Genomic DNA, 18056 nt, shown 5'->3' with positions numbered 1-18056 from the left:
CAGGGCTGCTGTAGATGGGCCTGGGAATCTTCCTTCCTCTGGGAATCCAGTTGGAAAAGGCTGATCCTCTGGGAATGCAGTGGAGAAGAAAGACAGCTGCTCCTCTGGGAATCCAGGAGGAAAAGGCTGCCTACAGTGTTCCAAATCTCAGATTCTATCCAGGTAGGAATGCTTGGCTCCTCCCCCTGGGCGGAGCATCTCCCAATGGGATGATGTCATTTAATCAGCCATGCAGTGACACTCAGTGGCCCATTACCAGAAGATTAATAATTAATAATCAATGGCCCATTAATGGAACACACCTCCCTAGAGGGAGGCTTGGTTGTGGAAGAGAGAAACTGCCCAATGAACAGAAGATAACTGCCCCACCACTGACAGATGGCAAACAGAACACACACTTATCTTGCAGTCCAGGACCCGTCCCCACTGGCTGCCCCCATTCTCCAGAGTTCATGGTGTCCAGGGAGGCTGCAGCTGCCGGTGCCAGGAACAAACGAGATGGGTCTGGGTTTCAGAAAGCTCCAGAGTCCATTTCTGACCCCCGAAAGACAGGGCAAAGGCAGGGCCGTGGGGTTTTTATAGAGTATCCCAGGGCTGGAGTTTGGGTTTGTGTTGGATCGGCGGGAGAAATGTGGCATGCAATATGACTGATCAGCAAGTCTCAAACTTTACTGAGAGTCACACATATTTATATTGGTGTTAATAAAGCTCATACATATTGCAAAGAAGAGCTCATTATTGGTTAGTTACTTATCGGCCAACTATGCCTACTTCTGCATTCTTGTGGTTATTCTGTTGAAACTATTCTTCATATTTTTGGCAAAAGAGCCTCTTCCCTAGCCTGTTGTTGCATCAAGGGCACAATGTCCTTGCCTTATATGGACACTGACTGCTGACTCCTAGACTTGTCTCCTTCTTGCTTAACCAGGGGTATTATGTCGACGTGACCTTTCTCAGCCAGCCAACTGTCCACAAAGCTCAGCGGGATAAGGCTCTTGTCCATGGTCTCCCACATTCCACAGTGCCCAGGCCACACCAGGAGTGCTCGGAGCTGCAGCCAAAAGCTTCCTATCGATCCTCTCTTGCGGAGGACACCAGCACAGAGGCACAGGTGCCACCTCCTCCAGCTAAGCCCAGGAGATCCACCTCCTCACCAGCTGCAAGAGCAGGACGCTTATGTGCCAGCTGCCCCTCCCAACCCCGTTCTTCCCCTCGTGCCTTGAAGGCGCATCCCCACCTTGAGACACCCGGGACAGGAAGAAGAGCTGGCCCCGGACGATGTCCTCGTTGGTGTGGAAAGGAAGGTGCCCACAGAGCAGCTCATAGAGCAGGATGCCCAGGGACCAGATGGTGGCTGGCTGGCCATGGTAGCAGCCAAAGAGGATCCACTCCGGTGGGCTGTACTCCAGCGTTCCTATGGGACACGGGCGCAGCTCATCAGGCCCATGCTGCTCCCTCCCTCCCAGCCAGCTCCTGTTCCACAATAGCCAGCCCCTGCCCTGCCAAAAAGCAACTTGGCTGCAGCTGGCTGAAGATGGATTCCCCCTCCTTCCTTGCCTCCTTCCTTCCCTCCCTCTTCCCCTCTGCCAGCCAAGGGGGGAACTCCACTGCGAAGCTGGGCCCCGACTTTGGGCTCACCTGACATCCGGGTGTAGAACGTGTCCTGGAGGATCGTGCCACAGCCGAAGTCGATGAGCTTCGCCCAGCCCGTGGCCAGGTCGACGAGGATGTTCTCGGCCTTGATGTGGCGGTGCAGGACGCCGCGGCTGCTGCAGTGCCCCATGGCCTCCAGCACCTGGCGGAACAGCCCCCGCGCCACGGGCTCCGTCAGGAACCGCCGCTTGTGCAGGAAGTACCAGAGGTGCTGACAGCGCTGCGGACGCTCCATGAGCAGCGCGAAGCCCTCGGGCACCTCGAACCAGTCCAGGAGCCGCACAACGCCGGGGAAGCCAGGCCGTGACACCTTCCACAGCAGCGCCAGCTCCAGGGGCACAAGGGCGCCCTTGCGCTGCGGGGGGACCGCGATGCCGTCAGGAACGAAAGAGAGAAACAAACAAATCACACCCCAAAGTCATTCCTATTAGAGAAGTAACCAAAGAAAACAATGTAGCAATAACGAAGACTGTTGGCTTCTGGCTTCTTTCTTCTTTGCATGAGACCAAGCTTTTCATGGGGAACAATTGCCTCCTCTGACAATTTTGCCAGAGTGGACAGGAGCAGAGCATTTACTTTTCAAATAGAAAAGGAAAATCGTGTCAGTAATGTCATCTCTTTTCATCCTCTGTTGACACAGTTGCAGGCTGCCAAAAGACATGGTCTGCAGTGTAGAACTTGGGGCCAAGTTTCTTTTTCTGCCAGAGGATGAGGAGGGGAAGTATCCCAGAATCATGGAGTCGTGGCATGGTTTGGCTTGGAAGGGATCTGGAAAATCCCATGGCTGCAACCCCCCTGCTGTGGCTGGGGACCCCTTGCACTGGACCGGCTTGTCTAGAGCTCCATGCAGCCTGGCCTTGAACACTGTCAGGGACGGGACATGCCCACCTTCTCTGGGCAACCTGTTCCAGGAGAGCCTTTTTTCTGAATCCCTTACCTAAACCTAATCTCTCTCCATTTGGATCCATGCTCCCTTGTCCTGTCCTTGCCTGCCCTCGTACAAAGTCCCTGTCCAGCTTTCTTGTGTGTTGCCCTCAGGTACTGGAAGGCCGCAGCTGGATCAAGGCTGGGTCTCTTTCCCAGGCTGAAGAAGCCGAGCTGTGTCAGCCTTTCCTTGCAGGAGAGGAGCTGCAGCCCTGGCACCATCTGGGTGTCCCTGCTGGGCCCCTGCTGCAGCGTGTCCACGTCCTTGCCGTCCGTGCCGGGGAGCCCGGCAGAGGCGGAGGCAGCGCTGCAGGTGCAGGGTCAGCGGCGGGGAGGAGACCCGGCCCTGGCAGCGGCTCCGGGAGCAGCGATTGGCGCTGGGCCGCCCGCACTGCAGAGAGCCGGGGCCCTTGTGCCTGCCCTTGTGCCCAGGGCGCCTTTCCCCGCCGCCTGCCCGCCCGCCCGCTCGGGGGAAATGCCCCCTGTGCCGCCCCTCAGGGCCGCCCCTCGCCGCTGCCCCGGGCGCTCCCGGCGCCGCCTGGAGGGGCCCAGGCCTCGGCCTCACCCTGCTCAGCCCGAGGCCTGGAAAAGCAGATTCAAACACCCACCCAGAAAGTGCCCCAGGATGCCAAGGTCAATCTTGTGTCACCAGCACAGCTTTGCTATCAGAGTCTGGACGGGAGTAGAAAATCACCAGGGGAAAAGAGCATGAACAAGTTCTGCCTTGGCACTACCTCAAGCTGTGGGGTACCAGTTGTTGGTTTCACTGGCTCTGGATTGAAGGCACTTGAGACAATAATTCATGTTCAGACTCAAGTGTTTATTATTTCTTATCAGTAAAACAGCCTCATTACTGGGAGTTCAGCAGCTTTTCATTAGAAGGCACAAAATGGCCAACAATCTCTTGTTCCAAGGTCTTTTAAGACTAAACTATCCAATTAAGAACGGACACCTAGATTATTTTCCCTTTTAACCCAATAACTGATCCCAAAGAGCCTGCAATGTGGAATTTCTGCCCAATTACAAAAAGCCACCCAAACCCATGAAAAAGAAGGAAGAAGCATGAAGAAGAAACCCAGGATGAAACACTGTGCCCTCCATTTTGCTTCCATCCACAACATACTAAAAATCCCAAAACCTCAATTTCTCAGAGTCAGAGTAGACCAAAGCCCAAAAACTGGAGGTGATAAGAATGGACTAAAACCACAACCAAGGAATCTGCATCGCCCTGAAATACCTTTCCCCTTACATCAGCCTGGTGCATATTCATAGAGCCTCATGCATACCCATAAACTACTTTACATATTCCAGGAATGATTTTACATGGCCCCTCCTTGGGTCTGCCTTTTCAGAGCATGTGTGTTTCTTGGCTGTGGTTTTGGCTCCTTCTCTTTATCACCTCCAGTTTTTGGGCCTTGGTGCACTCTGCCTTCAGACGGGGAGTGCTGATAGTTGGCAGATCTGTACAGGTGTCCTCACCCTGTGTGCATTGGATGTTATCCCATCCAAGCAGGCAGTTTAACACAAGCAGCTATTTCACAAGCTTAATTAACAACAGAAATAAAAACTTATAACAAAGTTACTTTAAAAAACAGTCCCAGCCCATATTTGATCCCAGTCTGTGTGGTCCTGATCCATATGGTCCCAGTCCCTGGGATCCCAGTCCATACAGTCCCAGTCCATATTTGATCCCACTTCAGGCTATCCTGGTCTGTAGGGTTCTGACCCACAGGATCCCCATCCATGTGATCCCAGTCCGTATTTGATCCCAGCCCATATTTGATCCCAGCCCATCTTTGATCCCAGCCCATATTTGATCCCAGCCCATCTTTGATCCCAGCCCATCTTTGATCCCAGTCTGTGGAGTCCTGCACACACTCCCAGGGTCTGGAATTCCAGTTCCCAGCCAGGAAAAAATGTTCCTGCCCTTGAACTTCCTTCCTATCCCCTCAACAAATTGCAATAAAATTATAAACAAAGAAATAATAATTGAAATTAAATAAATTATAATAAAAAAAATCTCAACTCTTCTTTACAATACTCCAACTATGATTTAACTCAAACCAAAAATAAGTATTACTATAATATTACCAATGCATATAAATAAACAAATTATATATCAAGAAATCCCTTTTGAAAATTTTAACTCGATGACTAATGTACTTTAGATAAAAAAATCTAAAGAAACAAACAAGACATCTAACACCTCTTAGTTAAACAATTCATATTACAAATATACTAAACACAAAACCAAACACCACTATAATTTCTCAGACATTTCAACCAAACAATTAAACTTTAATAACATCCTTAAGTACTCTTGAAAAATTAAAATTATTTTTAAAAAATTAATTTTGTGCAGGTGGTTTTATTTCAATATTGGTTTTTGGATTGTTTGGGTTAGATGAATTAAAAAATGGGATTTTTATAGGAATTGAATCAGCTGAGAAGGTGGCACTCTGCAAACAGAACTGACTGAAAATGAACGGGACAGAAATCAGTAACTCTGAAAGTTTTATTTGCTATCAAATACGTCCCACACACCCAGCCCCACACAACCCCCATCCCACTGCTCCAAATTGGGATCCCACTTCTCCCAATCTCTTTCCAACCCCATCTCACCCTGGTGGCTGTGGAATGGAGTGAGTTTGGCATGGGATTGAGTTTTTTTGAGGAGGAAACAAGGAATTTGAGGTAGGGTTGAGCCTTTTTGGGTTAACATTCAGTTATTTTCGGTGGAATTTGAGTGGTTTTGAGGTGACAGATCCATCCCTCTTGGCTTTTGGAGTAGAGAGAGAGGGAGAAGAGAAAAAAATTCAGGCCAAACCAAAGGAGAAGCAGCCAGGAGTGTTCCCAACATGGATCACAGGGAATGTGAGTGACCAGGGCTGTGCTCAAAGTGCCTCCTCCAGTGGGGGATGGAGCTGCAGCAGCGCACGAAGCTCTTCCCGCACTCGGGGCACTCGCAGGGCTTCCCTTACCGGTGCCTCCGTTGGTGTTTGGTCAAGGTAGAGCTCCTGGAGAAGCTCTTCCCACACTGGGGACACTCGTAGGGCCTCTCCCCGGTGTGGATGCGCCGGTGGGTGACGAGGTGGGAGTTGAGCTTGAATCCCTTCCCACAGTCGGGGCAGCGGAATGGCCTCTCCTCTGTGTGAATCCGATAGTGCAGGAGGAGATTGAAGCTGGTCTGAAACCTCTTCCTGCATTTATCACACTCGTAGGGCCTCTCCCCAGTGTGGATGCGCCGGTGCCTGACGAGGTCAGAGTTGTGCTTGAATCCCTTCCTGCAGTCGGGGCATTGGAAGGGCCTCTCCTCTGTGTGACTCTGATAGTGCTGGAGGAGACTGGAGCTGGTCTGAAACCTCTTCCCACACTTGGAACACTCATAGGGTCTCTCCCCAGTGTGGATCCTCTGGTGCCTGATCAGGTGGCAGTTCCACCTGAAGCTCTTCCCACACTCCACGCACGTGTGGGGCTTCTCCCCATCCTGGAGCTGCTCATGGAGCACCAGCTCCGAGCTCTGCCTCCATCTCCGGCCGCCTTCCCGGCCCAGGCTGGCTCTTTCCCCCTCACATCCCCGCCATCTGCGTTTGCAGCCCCTCCTCGTGCGGCATCTCCGGGCCCCGTTGGCTTCCTGCGCCGTGGAGCCGCTCAAAACGGCCTCTGCCACCAGGTTCTGCCGCGGGCATTTGTCCTCCCTGCTCTCCATGCTCAGCTCCTGCTCTGGGCAAGGAAGGACAAGGACAGCATGGGATTTGCCTCCGTGCCACAGGCAAGGCCAACAAGATCCCCCCAGGCCGTCTCTGGGGACGCACTGCCCCCTCTTGGCTCTCCCCATTTCGGGATGCCGGGGCTCTTTGGGCTCCCGGGCTCCCTTCTCCCCTCATTCTCTGCTCTGCGCTGCAGCGGCTCCAAGGAGTCCCCCCTGCCCCTCTCCAGGCTCTTGAGGCTCCCGCCAATGGCGGCGCTCCCCCCTCTCTGGCCTCCCCACTTTGGCCTCCTGGGGCACACAGGGCTCTGCTCCTCCAGGCTGCCTCTGCCGGCAGCCGCCACCGCCAACCCCCGATGTCCCCCCGAGGGGCCTTTTCCGCTCAGCCTTGGACTTCTTCATTCTCCAAACATCCCCCCAAAAACCCAACCCAGGGACCCCCCGGGATATCCGGGCCGGGCTCCCCCTCCCCGCTCACCTGCGCCATGGGGGGGGGCGATGATCCCACAGGTGGGGGCTGCGAATTCAGGCAGGGATCGAGACCGCATTGTTCGAAAAGCTCAACCTTGATCCGCCATTGTCCCTCCTCTTCCTCCCGCTCCTCCTCTGTCCTATCTCCACCTCCCTCTCCTCCTCCCTCCTAACCCCGCCTCCTTCCCTGCTCTTTCTCCTCCCGCTCCTCCTCTTCCATCCCCCCTCCTCCTCCTCCCCTGTCTTATCCCCACCTCCGTCTCCTCTTCCCTCCCGCCCCTTCCACTCCTTCTCCCCGTCCTCCCCCCTTACCCCGCCTCCTCCTCCCCCTTCATCCCTGCCCTTCCCTCCCTCCTCCTCCTCCCCCAGCAGCAGCCACACCCTCGGTGCCCCGTTCCCGCAGCCCTCGCAGCCCGCGGCAGCAGCGGCCATGGAGCCGGGCCAGGTCGGCATGGGCAGCGCGGGGCTCTCGGCTGCTCCCAGCCGCTGCGGGCGGGGGGAACCCGGCCCGGGCCAAAGGAGAGGCAAACTGGGCAAACTGGGGGCAGATCACAAAGCTAAGGATACAGCAGAAAATGGAGCTGAAAGAGTTAGTTTAATATTCACTCCAAACGAGGAAAAACTGGAAATTCCAAAGTTTAGGGAAGCCGAGAAAAAAGAATTAAACAAGATAGGAAATGAACAAGATAAATCAGGGAAATAGAAACTTCTACATGACTTAATAAAATGTGCTTACTAGGAAAAGATTAGAAGACGTGCATCAGAAACCCCACTGGCGTACTCAAGCTTTGTGTGATCATTTTTTAAGGAATTTTGGGTGCACTGGGATTTTTGGTGTAGCAAAGCAAGTCACTGAAAGATGCTTAATTTGCCAAAGGATAAATAAAAAGGTGATGAGAAAAACAACATTAGGAGGTCATGAGTTAGCTTGTTTTTCCAAATATCCAAGCAGAAGAATAATCCAAAATTATTTCAAAATATCCAAGCAGAAGTTTAGATTTGTTAGGTTCTGGATTTATTTGGAAAAAAACCCATTTAATCTAGAAGAAAGAGAAGATGCCATATGTTAGACAGGAGATTTTAGGAGAATAAAAATCTTTGAAGTATCAGAAACACCCGAGGAAAAAAACAAGAAAATAAAAAGGGGAAATGAAAGGGAGGGGAACAAGTGGAAAAGTCAGAAAGAGAGTGGGATCCTCTGCAGGTCTTGCCCCCTCCGTTGGCGGCCGAGGCGCCTGTCCCGGGTCCCGGCTCGCTGCCCGCCTCAGCTCCGCCTGCCCCGGTTTCCATCCCAGGTGCGGGCTCACTGCCCAGGGCAGCTCCACCTGCCCCGGCGCTGGCGGTGAATTTGTGTGCCCTGGCCCCACTGCCCGGCCCGCGGCCGCTCTGCCGGCCATGCTGGGCAAGATGGGGTTGCTCTGTCCTGCCGCGTGGGCCGAGGTCACCGCGCCGACCGCACCGAGGGCGGGTCCCAGCCATCCCATCCCCGGCTGCCCTGCCCGTGCCAGCTGCGCTGGGCAGCGCCGCTGCTGCTGCCGGGGTCTCCCACCTGCCTTTTCTCTGCCGGGAGCTGCCGGATCAGCCGCCAGAAGCCATGTGGGGGCTGCCCACGCTCCGGCTCGGCCTCCACGGGAAGATCCCCCTCTGGCGATTCCGGCAGCACACCCTGCCCACACTCCCACCGAGCCTCGGCGGGATATCCTCCCCTGACCCCTCCTGCTCTGAGTTACGTCCCCTTGGTAACCACAGCTCCGGCTGTTCAGGGAAAATCCCTCTCTCTACAGGAAGCACCTTATCGAAACACTAGGAGCTCAGTTAAAAGGCAGCCCTCTCCAAATTCTTTCTCAAAACACGGGAGAAAGGCTACAGAAGGTAAAAAAGTGAAAGAGTTAGATGAAGGGATTGCTCTATTGCCGTTAAGAGAGGTTCCCATGGCAGGGATGCGCTGCCCCGCCCCGCGGGAGCCACCGGCGCCCCTGCCGGCCGTGCCCGGAACTGCACCCAAGGGGAAAGCGCCGCAGCCGAAAGGCCGGGACCGGCTCCGGGCTCTGTTTGTTGTCACTGCCGGAGCTGTTTATACACACTACTATTATTATATTATTCACACTAGTAAAGAACCGTTATTCCTAATCCCATATCTTTGCCTGAGAGCCCCTTGATTTCACTATCCTAAAAATTAAGAGGGAGGGGGTTTGCATTCTCCATTCCAAGAGAGGCTTTTTCTGCCTTCCCAAGCAGACGCCTGTCTTGTAAAGCAAGACAAGCACCCACAGGCACTGAGGGGGGCTGCAGGAGGGGCAGAAGAAGGCCCTGCAGCACTTGGGCACAAAGGCCCAGCAGGTGAATGCAAGAAGGGAGCAGCAAAAGGCCAAGCTGAAGGCAAAGGCCAGGGCAGAGCTCCTACAGCCCCTGAGGGATCAGCCCCAGGGCCCAAGGGGGCCCCAGCACCCAGGGCACGGCTCGGCCACAAGCACCCGGCAGAGGCATTGCCCTCCTCGGCAGGGCACAGCCCACCCAAACAGCCCCTGGCAAGGAATCAGGGCTCCAGCTGCAGGGCACAAGGACACTGCAAGCACAGACAGCAGCACCCTCAGGACCAGCAAGTCCAGCCCGTGATGGACATGGATTGGCAGGGCTGTCACAGCTCCCATCACACCAGGGACCCTCCACACTGGAGCCCTTGAGAACATTCAGGTGGGTCTGCATTGAGAGGAGGCATTTCCTGATGGACACAGGGGCCTCTCAATCTGCTCTGAATCTTAGACCTAAAGGGGAAAATAGTAAAGGAATATTTTAATTTTTAAGGGAATGAGTGGGAAAGATGAGCAGGTATGATTTGTTCAACCACTATTAGAAGCTGTGGGGGATAGGTTTGAAATAAATGAATTTCTTTTTCTTCCTCCTGTGATTGTAATTAACTAGGAAGGAGTTTGAGAGCTGGATTTTAATACTGTAAAAAGGGATACAGAGGCTAGTTCTGTTGTACCTCTGTGTCAAAAGTCTGACAAGGCCTATGCTGAAGTGAACCCAGAAGTGTGGGCAGCCCCAGGGAAATACAGAAAATTAGATATGGAGCCTCTACAAATTAAAGCAACCAGGACAAGCAATACCCTGTTCCAAGAGAGGAAAGGAAGGGCTTACAGCCTGGTATTGAGTCCCTGTTAAAGGCAGGGCTTTTGGAGCCAAGGATGTCTCCCTACAACACTCCTATCCTGCCAGTCAACAAACTGGATGGATGGACACAAGGGGGAAACACAGAATTTTCAAGTGTTAAAATTAAGATTAACTGAGGCGAGTGGCCTGGGCCTTCCAGACAGGGAAAAAGAATTTGAATTATAGGTGGACGTTAAACAGGGTCTTGCCAAAGGAATTCTTGTGCTAAAATGTTTAACCCAGTGGCCAGAGAGCAGCCTCATTGTCTGCAGAATTGTGCAGCCACAGCTTCCGTGGGAGCAGAGGCCTGAAAACTGATGACAACAGGAGGATCTCCTAGAGTTCAAGTCTGGCAGCAAGTTAAAGCTTTGACAACCAAAAGAGCCTCTAAATGGATGAGCAGGGCTCGGTGATTACAGTATGAAACTTGTTCAGTGGCACAGGAGGATTCAGAACTGAGGACAGGGCAAGGGTTTAACCCAGCCTCCTGTTTGAACAGCCTGGAGAGGGGCTGGCAAGGAACCCAGGACTGCACCCAAGGGACAGAGCTCCCGAGCCAGGCTGGGAGAGATTGATGGGACATTCCCTGGCCTGAGGGAGACAATGTGTTTGTGGATGGCTCTGCAAGGGCAGCAGAAGGGAAAAGAGCTACAAGACAGGCTGTTATTAAGGAAGGGGAATCAGACCAAGCGCAGGTCACCGCCCCATGCTCAGCTCAACCCAAGGAGCTGTGGGTGCTTATAAGAGCCTGGCACTGAAATGCCCTGAGCAGGAAGGCTTCAAAATCTTCTGCTGACACCATGGCACCTAACAGGGGGCAAAAGCAATTCTGACTGCTTCAGCAAGCACTGGATCACTTATTAACCTATTGCTAAAACAAATAATTCAAAGATAATGGATTGTGGAAGCCATAGATTCAGATGGGGAACTCATTTTACAGGAAAGACCCTTCAGGGGGTTATGGCAGCTTTAGGAATACAATGGGACCTCCATAACCCCTGGCAAGCCCAGAGCTCGGGTTGGGTAGAAAGAATGAATGGGGAAATAAAGAAACACCTTTGGAAGCTGGAGATGGAAACCAAGATGCCATGGGTACAGCTTTTGCCATTGGCCTTGGCAAGAAAAAGAGCCAGACCCAAGGCAGATATTCAATTATCTCCCTTGGAATTCATGTCTGGAATTCCTTACCTGGGCAATTCTCCACCTAGTGCAGGGTGGAAATAAGGGATGTAAATGTAAGGCAGGCTGTAGCCAGAATCCTGTCTCCTGTGGAATCTCTCCCCCAGGAAGCTGGGCTGGCACAGAGCCTGCCCTGGGACTTTGCTGTTGCCAACACCCAGCCAGGCCATCGGCTCCTGCCTAAGGAGTGCAAAGCAGCACCACTGGTGGCCAAGGGGCCCACGCCAAGTGTCCCTGAGGCCAGAAACAGCCGCCAGCACAGCTGAGCACGGGGGGACCCCTCAGCCTGGCCTCAGGGGCTCTGAAGCCCCGGAGATTTGCACTTCCCGCCTGCAGCAGGACCATGGGAGCCGCCCCTGAGCCTGCCCTGAAGGCAACGCAGCAGCAGCCAGGGCTCCACAGCGGGCCAAGCCCCTGGGCCTGCCCACAGATCCTCTGCTCAAACCCTCGGGAATCCTGGCCACCCTCCCCTGGCACCTCCAGCCACTGCGGCCAAGCCTCGCTGCCGCTGCTGCAGCTCCAGCGCTGGCTGGGCCTGCACTGCCACAGCTGCTGGGGAGCACCGCGGCACAATTCCACCCTGGGGCTCACTCACACCCACACTCTGGGCTGCCTGCGACTGCACTGCTGCAAAATGTACCCATCCTGGTTCTTTTAAATCTTATTTCTCTGCTCAGAAAGGTTTCTCTACTCAAAGGTTTGCCTTTGGGAAAGAAATTTTAAAGGTTTTATTTAAGGGGTTCCCAGTCTGTTCGGATGTTAAACTCATCTCCACCACTCAATGGAGAGGAGTTTAACATCCGAACAGACTGGGAATAGCCCAAAAGACACCCACAGAGATAAGGACCAGCAACAAAACATCAACGCCCCGCAGCAAACAGCAACCAACAGCTACCCCAGACACTGCCCCCGGCACAGCTGGAGACACCTGGTCTGGAAAAGGCTGAGAAGGAAATCCAGGAGTGTGGGCGGAATTCACAGCAGAGGGGAAGAAATCCGAGTCTAATAGGAAACCAAACACTAAAAACTTACACGACTTGGAAGCAATGAACATTAAAGCAGTGGATTTAGATTGGTTCAGACTACGTAAAGTTTAGGAAAAATCGAGTAAAACTGACATGTCATGGAATGATGTTTTCTGCACAGCCGGGCTATGTGTGGATGAAAGTATTTCTGTTGCACATCCTGGCCAGAACCAAGCAATGCCTTGACTCTCTCACACTAAAGAGATTCTTGGAGAGTTTTTGTTTTCCCTACAGTTTCAGTGATAAGATTACAACATGAGAAACATTTTTAATAATAATCCTACTTTATATTGTCAGGTAGGTTTGGGACAGAAGGGTGAGAATCAATTTTTGGTCTGGGTTTTTCCATGTTCGCCTTTATGTTGCATTTTGCAAAATTGAAGAGCTTTAACCGTGATACTTTTAACTCTTAAATAGTTGATACTTTTTTTAAAAAAAGCAGATTCCGGGGGCCACATGTGACTCACCAGATGGCAGCCCTGGAAGAGAAGCTTTGGTTCTAGTCAGCCAGGAGAGGAGCTTTAGGAATGCAAATGAACCCTGCTGGGCAAAGCCTGGCCAATGTACCTGGGTCTCTTGCCTGGGGCAGGAATTGGGCTGGTTCCCCCTGCCCCTCACCCCGAGCTCTGCCTGCTTGCCCTGATGGAATTTGCACAGCTCAAGGCAGAGCCCGGGGTGAGGATATCTGACCCTGCAACAGAAACGGGTGAGGCTGCACAGGGAAACAGCAAATGGAGAATGTTGGGAAAACTTCACTATAAATAAATGGGGGGGAATCATCCCTCTGCCCACTCCAACGTGTGCTGTCACTGTCTATGTTATATGGGGTGGATTAGAGCACTGAGATGTTCTTGCTACCACAAGTTCCGGGAAATCAGTTGGGAATCCAAGTATTTGATGATTTAATTAGAGACAAATGGTCAATTGATGCAGCCCTGGCTGGAGAGAGCGGCCAAAAATGGGGAGACGATGAACGGCCAGCAGAACAAATCCTACAACACCATGGACCAGCCCCTGGGAACCCAAACCAATTCATATCAGGAGCCACAGAACCCATTTCTCATTTCAATGGCACCATTAGATTACAAGCTGGCCTCGGAATAACCACCCAGACAGCTCCAGCTCCTGACCTTCCTGCTGAGCAATCCACTGAAATGAGGAACACAACATTTCACCATGGGACGGGATCAGATCATCTGTTAGCAGAGAAAAGAGGAGTTTGTGGAAAATCAAATGACTCAAACTGGTCTTGGCAAATAGATGACAAAGCCAAAGTGGTGAAACAGATAACAAAGGAAACAAAAAAGCAGCTCATGTACCAGTCCAAACGTGGAAAGGATGGGAATGGGACACGGTTTTGTGGTTCCCTGGCAGACCATGGGTTAAACGAATGCTGCTTCTGCTCTGATGTGCTACAGCACCTCTCACCTTTTTACCGTGCTCCACACCTTGAGAGTGCGGCTCATTCAGCAGCTGAGCGAGGGGCCAGGGGCTTGTAGATAAGGAAGTAAGGGGCGAAACCACCAGCTTCAATAAATGTTATTAATTAACATGGACTGCTGCTCACAGAAAGTCCCGCTAAATTCCCGAACGTGGAGAACAAAAAAGACTTAACAGAGCCGTGAATATCGGCTGTTCTACAAAAGTGGGGGTGCACATTAACGAGGACGTGCAGTTGGCAGATCGGGAGGTCTGAACCTTCCAAGTACCTCAGCCAGTGGGCAAAGGGAGAGGGAGATGAGCCGGGAAAATGAGGATAAAAAGGAGGCTGCGAACTACAACAATGGCAGCGAGCGCACGGCAAATGCGCCACGGCCTCTCCCTCTGCTCAGCAATAAAGTCACTTGTACAGGACTCCTCTGTCTCCTCGGGGCACAGAAACCTCCGGCCACGTGAATTTCCCCGCACAGCCGCGGGCACGGGGCAGCCGCCCCTGTGCCAGCCACAGGAACCGGGCCGAGCCAGCGCTGCTCCGGCAGCGGCTCCTGCCGAGGCAGCGGCCGCAAGGAGACCGCGGGCAGCCGCTCCCGCAGCGCCCTCACGGCAGCGGCACCACGGGCCGGACACGGCACAAGGAACCCGCCTGAGCCCCCTGCCGCCCCCGAGGCCCGCAGCGAGCCCCGAGCCCCCGCACAACCCAGCGCGGCTCCCACCTGCGCTGCGGCCGCCTCCCAGCTCCGCCGCCGCCTCACCGGTGGCTCCCGGTCGCTCCCAGTATGGTCCAAATCACTCCCGGTAGGATCCCAGTTGCCCCCGACACGGTCCCAGCGGCTCCCAGTCATGCCCTGTATGGTTCCTTTCACTCTCAGTCCCTCTCAGGAAGAGCCCAGTGTGGCCCCAGGCACTTCCAGGATGAGCCCGGTCACACCTTACCCGATGCCATTTGCCCCCGCTGTGGTCCCAGTTGCTGCCAGTATAAGTCCAGTCACCTCCAGTTTGATCCCAGTTACTCCCAGACACTCCCAGTACTATGCCAGTCACTCCAAGTGTCACCCCATCAGTCCCAGTATGATCCCAGTATGACCCCAGCATGGGGCAGCTGCTCCCAGTATGATCCCAGTTGCTCCCTGCATTATTCCAGTTTCTCTTCTTCACCCCTACTACAGATCTGATCACTCCCAGTATGATTCCAGTCAGTCCCAGGATGATCCAAACCATTCCCAGTCCCTCCCAGTCCAATCTCAATTGTCCCCTGCATGTTCCCAGTAGCCCTCAGTGTGGTCCCAGTATATCCCAGTATGATCTCTGCTGCCTCAGTTCTGCTCCCAGTGGGTTCTTTTCCCAGTCTGTCCCAGTCCATTCCAGTCTGTCCCAGTCTCTCTCCAGCAGCTGCTGCCCACCCCCCCCTCCCAACCCCATTCCCGGGCACTGGGACCCCCCCCTGCACCCCCTTATCCTGCATCAACACCCCCCTGCACCCCCTTTCCCGGGTATCCTCCTCTCCCAGCCCCTGGATCTCCCATTTCCGTGAGCCCAGGGAGCCCCGGGCCCCCATTCCCGGCCAGCCCGGGGCACCTCAGCCCCAGCCTCCCTTTGCTGGGAAACCCGGCCTGGGCACGGGGCTCTGCGGCCGCTCTGGGATTTATGATCCCCCAAAGGAAAGGGAGAGAACAGCAGAGAGAGAGCGAGAGAGAAGGAGATTGGGAATCAGGGATCGGGTCCCAGCGCCCAGCCCTGCTCCGCCGGGGGTGGGACCCGCACCCGCAGCAAAAATTGGCTCCGCTGCTCCCGCTGCTTGCCCGGCTTTGGGCCGAGCCCAGCGGGGTCCGGGCAGAGTTTGAGCGCAGGGCCGGGAGTTCAGCAGAGCCCGGCCCGGGGGTCCCGCAGGGCGCGGCCCTGGAGGGTCCCAGACGGATCCCCGAGGGATCCAGAGGGGTGCCAGGAGGGGATCCAGGTGAATTCCCTGGAATTCGCCCTTTCCCCCTCCCCCCGCGCTCCCTCGGGCACTTTCGCTTTCGCGTCTCTGCAGCCGCGATCGGGGACGGCTGCGATGGCCCCAGCGCTGGGGCTGGGGGTGCTCCGGGGGCTCCTGGGGCTCCTGGGGGACCCGGGGGCCGCGACCAAAGGTGAGTGGGACCCCCCGAAACCGGGACCCCCCTGAACCGCAATTCCCGGGCACCGGGACCCCCTTGATCTTCCATTCCCGGGCAGGGGAACCCTCCTGAACCCCCATTTTGGGTCATGTCACCCCCCCTCACTCCACTTCCCCAGCACCGGGACCCCCCTGTACCCCCTCATCTGGCACCGAGATCCCCTGAACCCCCATTTCTGTTCACCGGGACCTCCCTGAACCGCAATTCCTGGGCCCCGGGAACTCCCTAAACCTCCATTCCCGGGTACCAGGACTCCCCTGAACCCCCATTTTCGGTCCTGTGACCCCCTCAGCACCCTTTTTCAGCACCGGGACCGCCCTGAACCCCCATTCCTGAGCACGCGGACCCCCTTGAGCGCCCATTTCTGGGCACAGGGACCCCCCTGTACCCCCTTGCCCAGCATTGGCACCGCCCTGTACCCCCTCATGTGGCCCCAGGACCCCCCTGAATCCCCATTTCTGGTCACCGACGCCCCCGGAACCGCAATTCCCGGCCACCGGGACCCCCTTGAATCCCAAATTCCTGGAAGGAAACTCCCCCCGAACCCACATTCCCCGGCACGGGAATCCCCTGAACCCCAATTTTTGGGCACTGGGACCCCCCTGCCCCCCCTAATCCGGGCCTAGGATCCCCCCGCACCCCCGTCAGTGCTCTGGGACGCCCTGCACGCCCATTCCCTGCCACCTCGTCCTTCCCAGACCCCAGACCCGCCCTTTTCCTCGGCTTTTGGACCCCCAGATCTCCCAAATTTCGGCGTCCCCCCAATTCTTCATTGCCGGCGCTTCCTGGAAGGGGTTCCAGGGGATCCCGGAGGGTCCCCTGGGGTTCCAGGGGGTCAAGAGACCCCCCTTGAACGTTCATTTTGGGGCACTGGGACCCCCCCTGTACCCCCTTCCTCAGCCCCGATAACCCCTGCACCCCCTTATCTGCAGCCTGGAACCCCCTGAGCCCCCATTCCCGGGCAGGGAAACCGCCCTGAACCCCAATTTCTGGGCACCGGGATCCACTACATCCCCTTACCCGGCACCGGGACCCCCTGAACCTCAATTTTCAGGCACCAGGACCCCTTGAACCCCGGAACTCGGGAATGGAACCCCCCGGAACCCCATTCCTGGGCACCGGGACCCCAGTGCATCCCGTTATCTGGCCTTGGGACCCCTTGCACCCCTTTTCCCAGCACCAGATCCCAGCCAGGCCATTATCTGGCACCAGCACCCCTGAACCCCCATTCCTGGGCACCGGGACCCCACTGCATCCCCTTATACAGCACCAGGACCCCCTGAACCCCCATTCCACTGCACCAGGACCGCCGTGCACCCCCATATCCGAGACTGGAACCCTCCCAAACCCTCCGTTCTCAGGCACAGGGACCCCCCCTGCACCCCCTTATCCAGCACGGGGACCCTCCTGCACCCCCTCATGCAGCACCAATGCCCCCCCGCACCCCCTTTCCCGGCCCTCCCCCTCTCAGACACCCCAGCCCCCGCTTTTCCTTGACCCCAGCACCCCCTGGACCCCCACTCCTGCCTTCCACAGCCCCCACCCACCACCTTCCTCAACACCGGGGACCGTGCACCCCCTTTCCTGGGCACAGGGACCCCCTGGACCCCCTGGACCCCCTGGACACCCAGCACCCCCTGGACCCCCACTCCTGCCTTCCACAGCCCCCACCCACCACCTTCCTCAACACCGGGGACCGTGCACCCCCTTTCCTGGGCACAGGGACCCCCTGGACACCCCATTGTTATAAAATTGACTCAAAACGAGTAATTTCCAATCAAAGAATTTATTAATTATTGAAGCAGGTATACTACGTAAGCAAAGGCTCAGCGCTGGGCGACAGGGGAGTCTCCGCTCCACCAACTGCCGCCCCAACTAGTTTCTGATTCAGTCCTTTTATCCTCTCCATCCTTCAGGAGTCCATGTTATCTCGGAGTTCTCTGCGCCTGCGCTGGTTGTTGCTAGGGGGTCATCCTTCTGTCTCCTGGTGGTCGGTGATAAAGGCTGCGGAGTCTTCCTCAGCCGCGTCTTCTTCACCCTATGTCCTTATTTGGTGACTTCTCTGTGGAAAATTACCAAAATCTTATGATTAACGCAATATGTGCCCTATCAAGCTTAAGCAAGCAAATGTCCTGCCTTGCAAACTGTGCCCTATCAAGCTTAAGCAAGCAAATATCCTGCCTTGCAGACTGTTTATCTGCCCCTGCCCCTTCCCCAGCTTTTCCCTGGTCATTATCTCTGTGAGTTATCTGCTTGTACCATTTGTCAGCAGGAAAGGTTTCCCTGCTGGGTGTTAATCTGCCCCTGCCCTTTCCCCAGCCTTTCCCTGGTCGTTATTTCTGTGAGTTA

The 18056-nt window shown here is 55.0% G+C and overlaps 1 protein-coding gene across 1 annotated transcript; it reads right to left on the bottom strand.

The window, feature by feature from the left end:
• Positions 1 to 4798: 4798 nt before the first annotated feature.
• Positions 4799 to 14396, bottom strand: LOC143696051 (uncharacterized). Its single transcript, XM_077191257.1, has 2 exons — positions 14307 to 14396; positions 4799 to 6253 (listed from the first exon to the last, which is right to left on the bottom strand). Exons 1-2 carry the CDS (start codon positions 14394 to 14396, stop codon positions 5555 to 5557), a joined length of 789 nt encoding a protein of 262 aa, XP_077047372.1. The 3' UTR covers positions 4799 to 5554.
• Positions 14397 to 18056: the final 3660 nt, after the last annotated feature.

The sequence above is a fragment of the Agelaius phoeniceus genome, chromosome 28 (assembly GCF_051311805.1).
Source record: "Agelaius phoeniceus isolate bAgePho1 chromosome 28, bAgePho1.hap1, whole genome shotgun sequence".
Lineage (NCBI taxonomy): Eukaryota > Metazoa > Chordata > Aves > Passeriformes > Icteridae > Agelaius > Agelaius phoeniceus.
The sequence above is the reverse complement of the archived record's forward strand: the minus strand, read 5'-3'. Positions and strand labels throughout refer to the sequence as shown.

What these genes read in the sequence shown, in the direction of transcription:
- LOC143696051 (XM_077191257.1), bottom strand. Translation starts at nt 14,396, where the DNA reads ATGACTGGGAGCCGCTGGGACCGTGTCGGGGGCAACTGGGATCCTACC. An exon ending in GGAGCGACCGGGAGCCACCG is followed by an intron (nt 6,254 to 14,306) that starts GTGAGGCGGCGG and finishes TGCCCGCGGCAG; the next exon opens with AACCTGGTGGCAGAGGCCGT.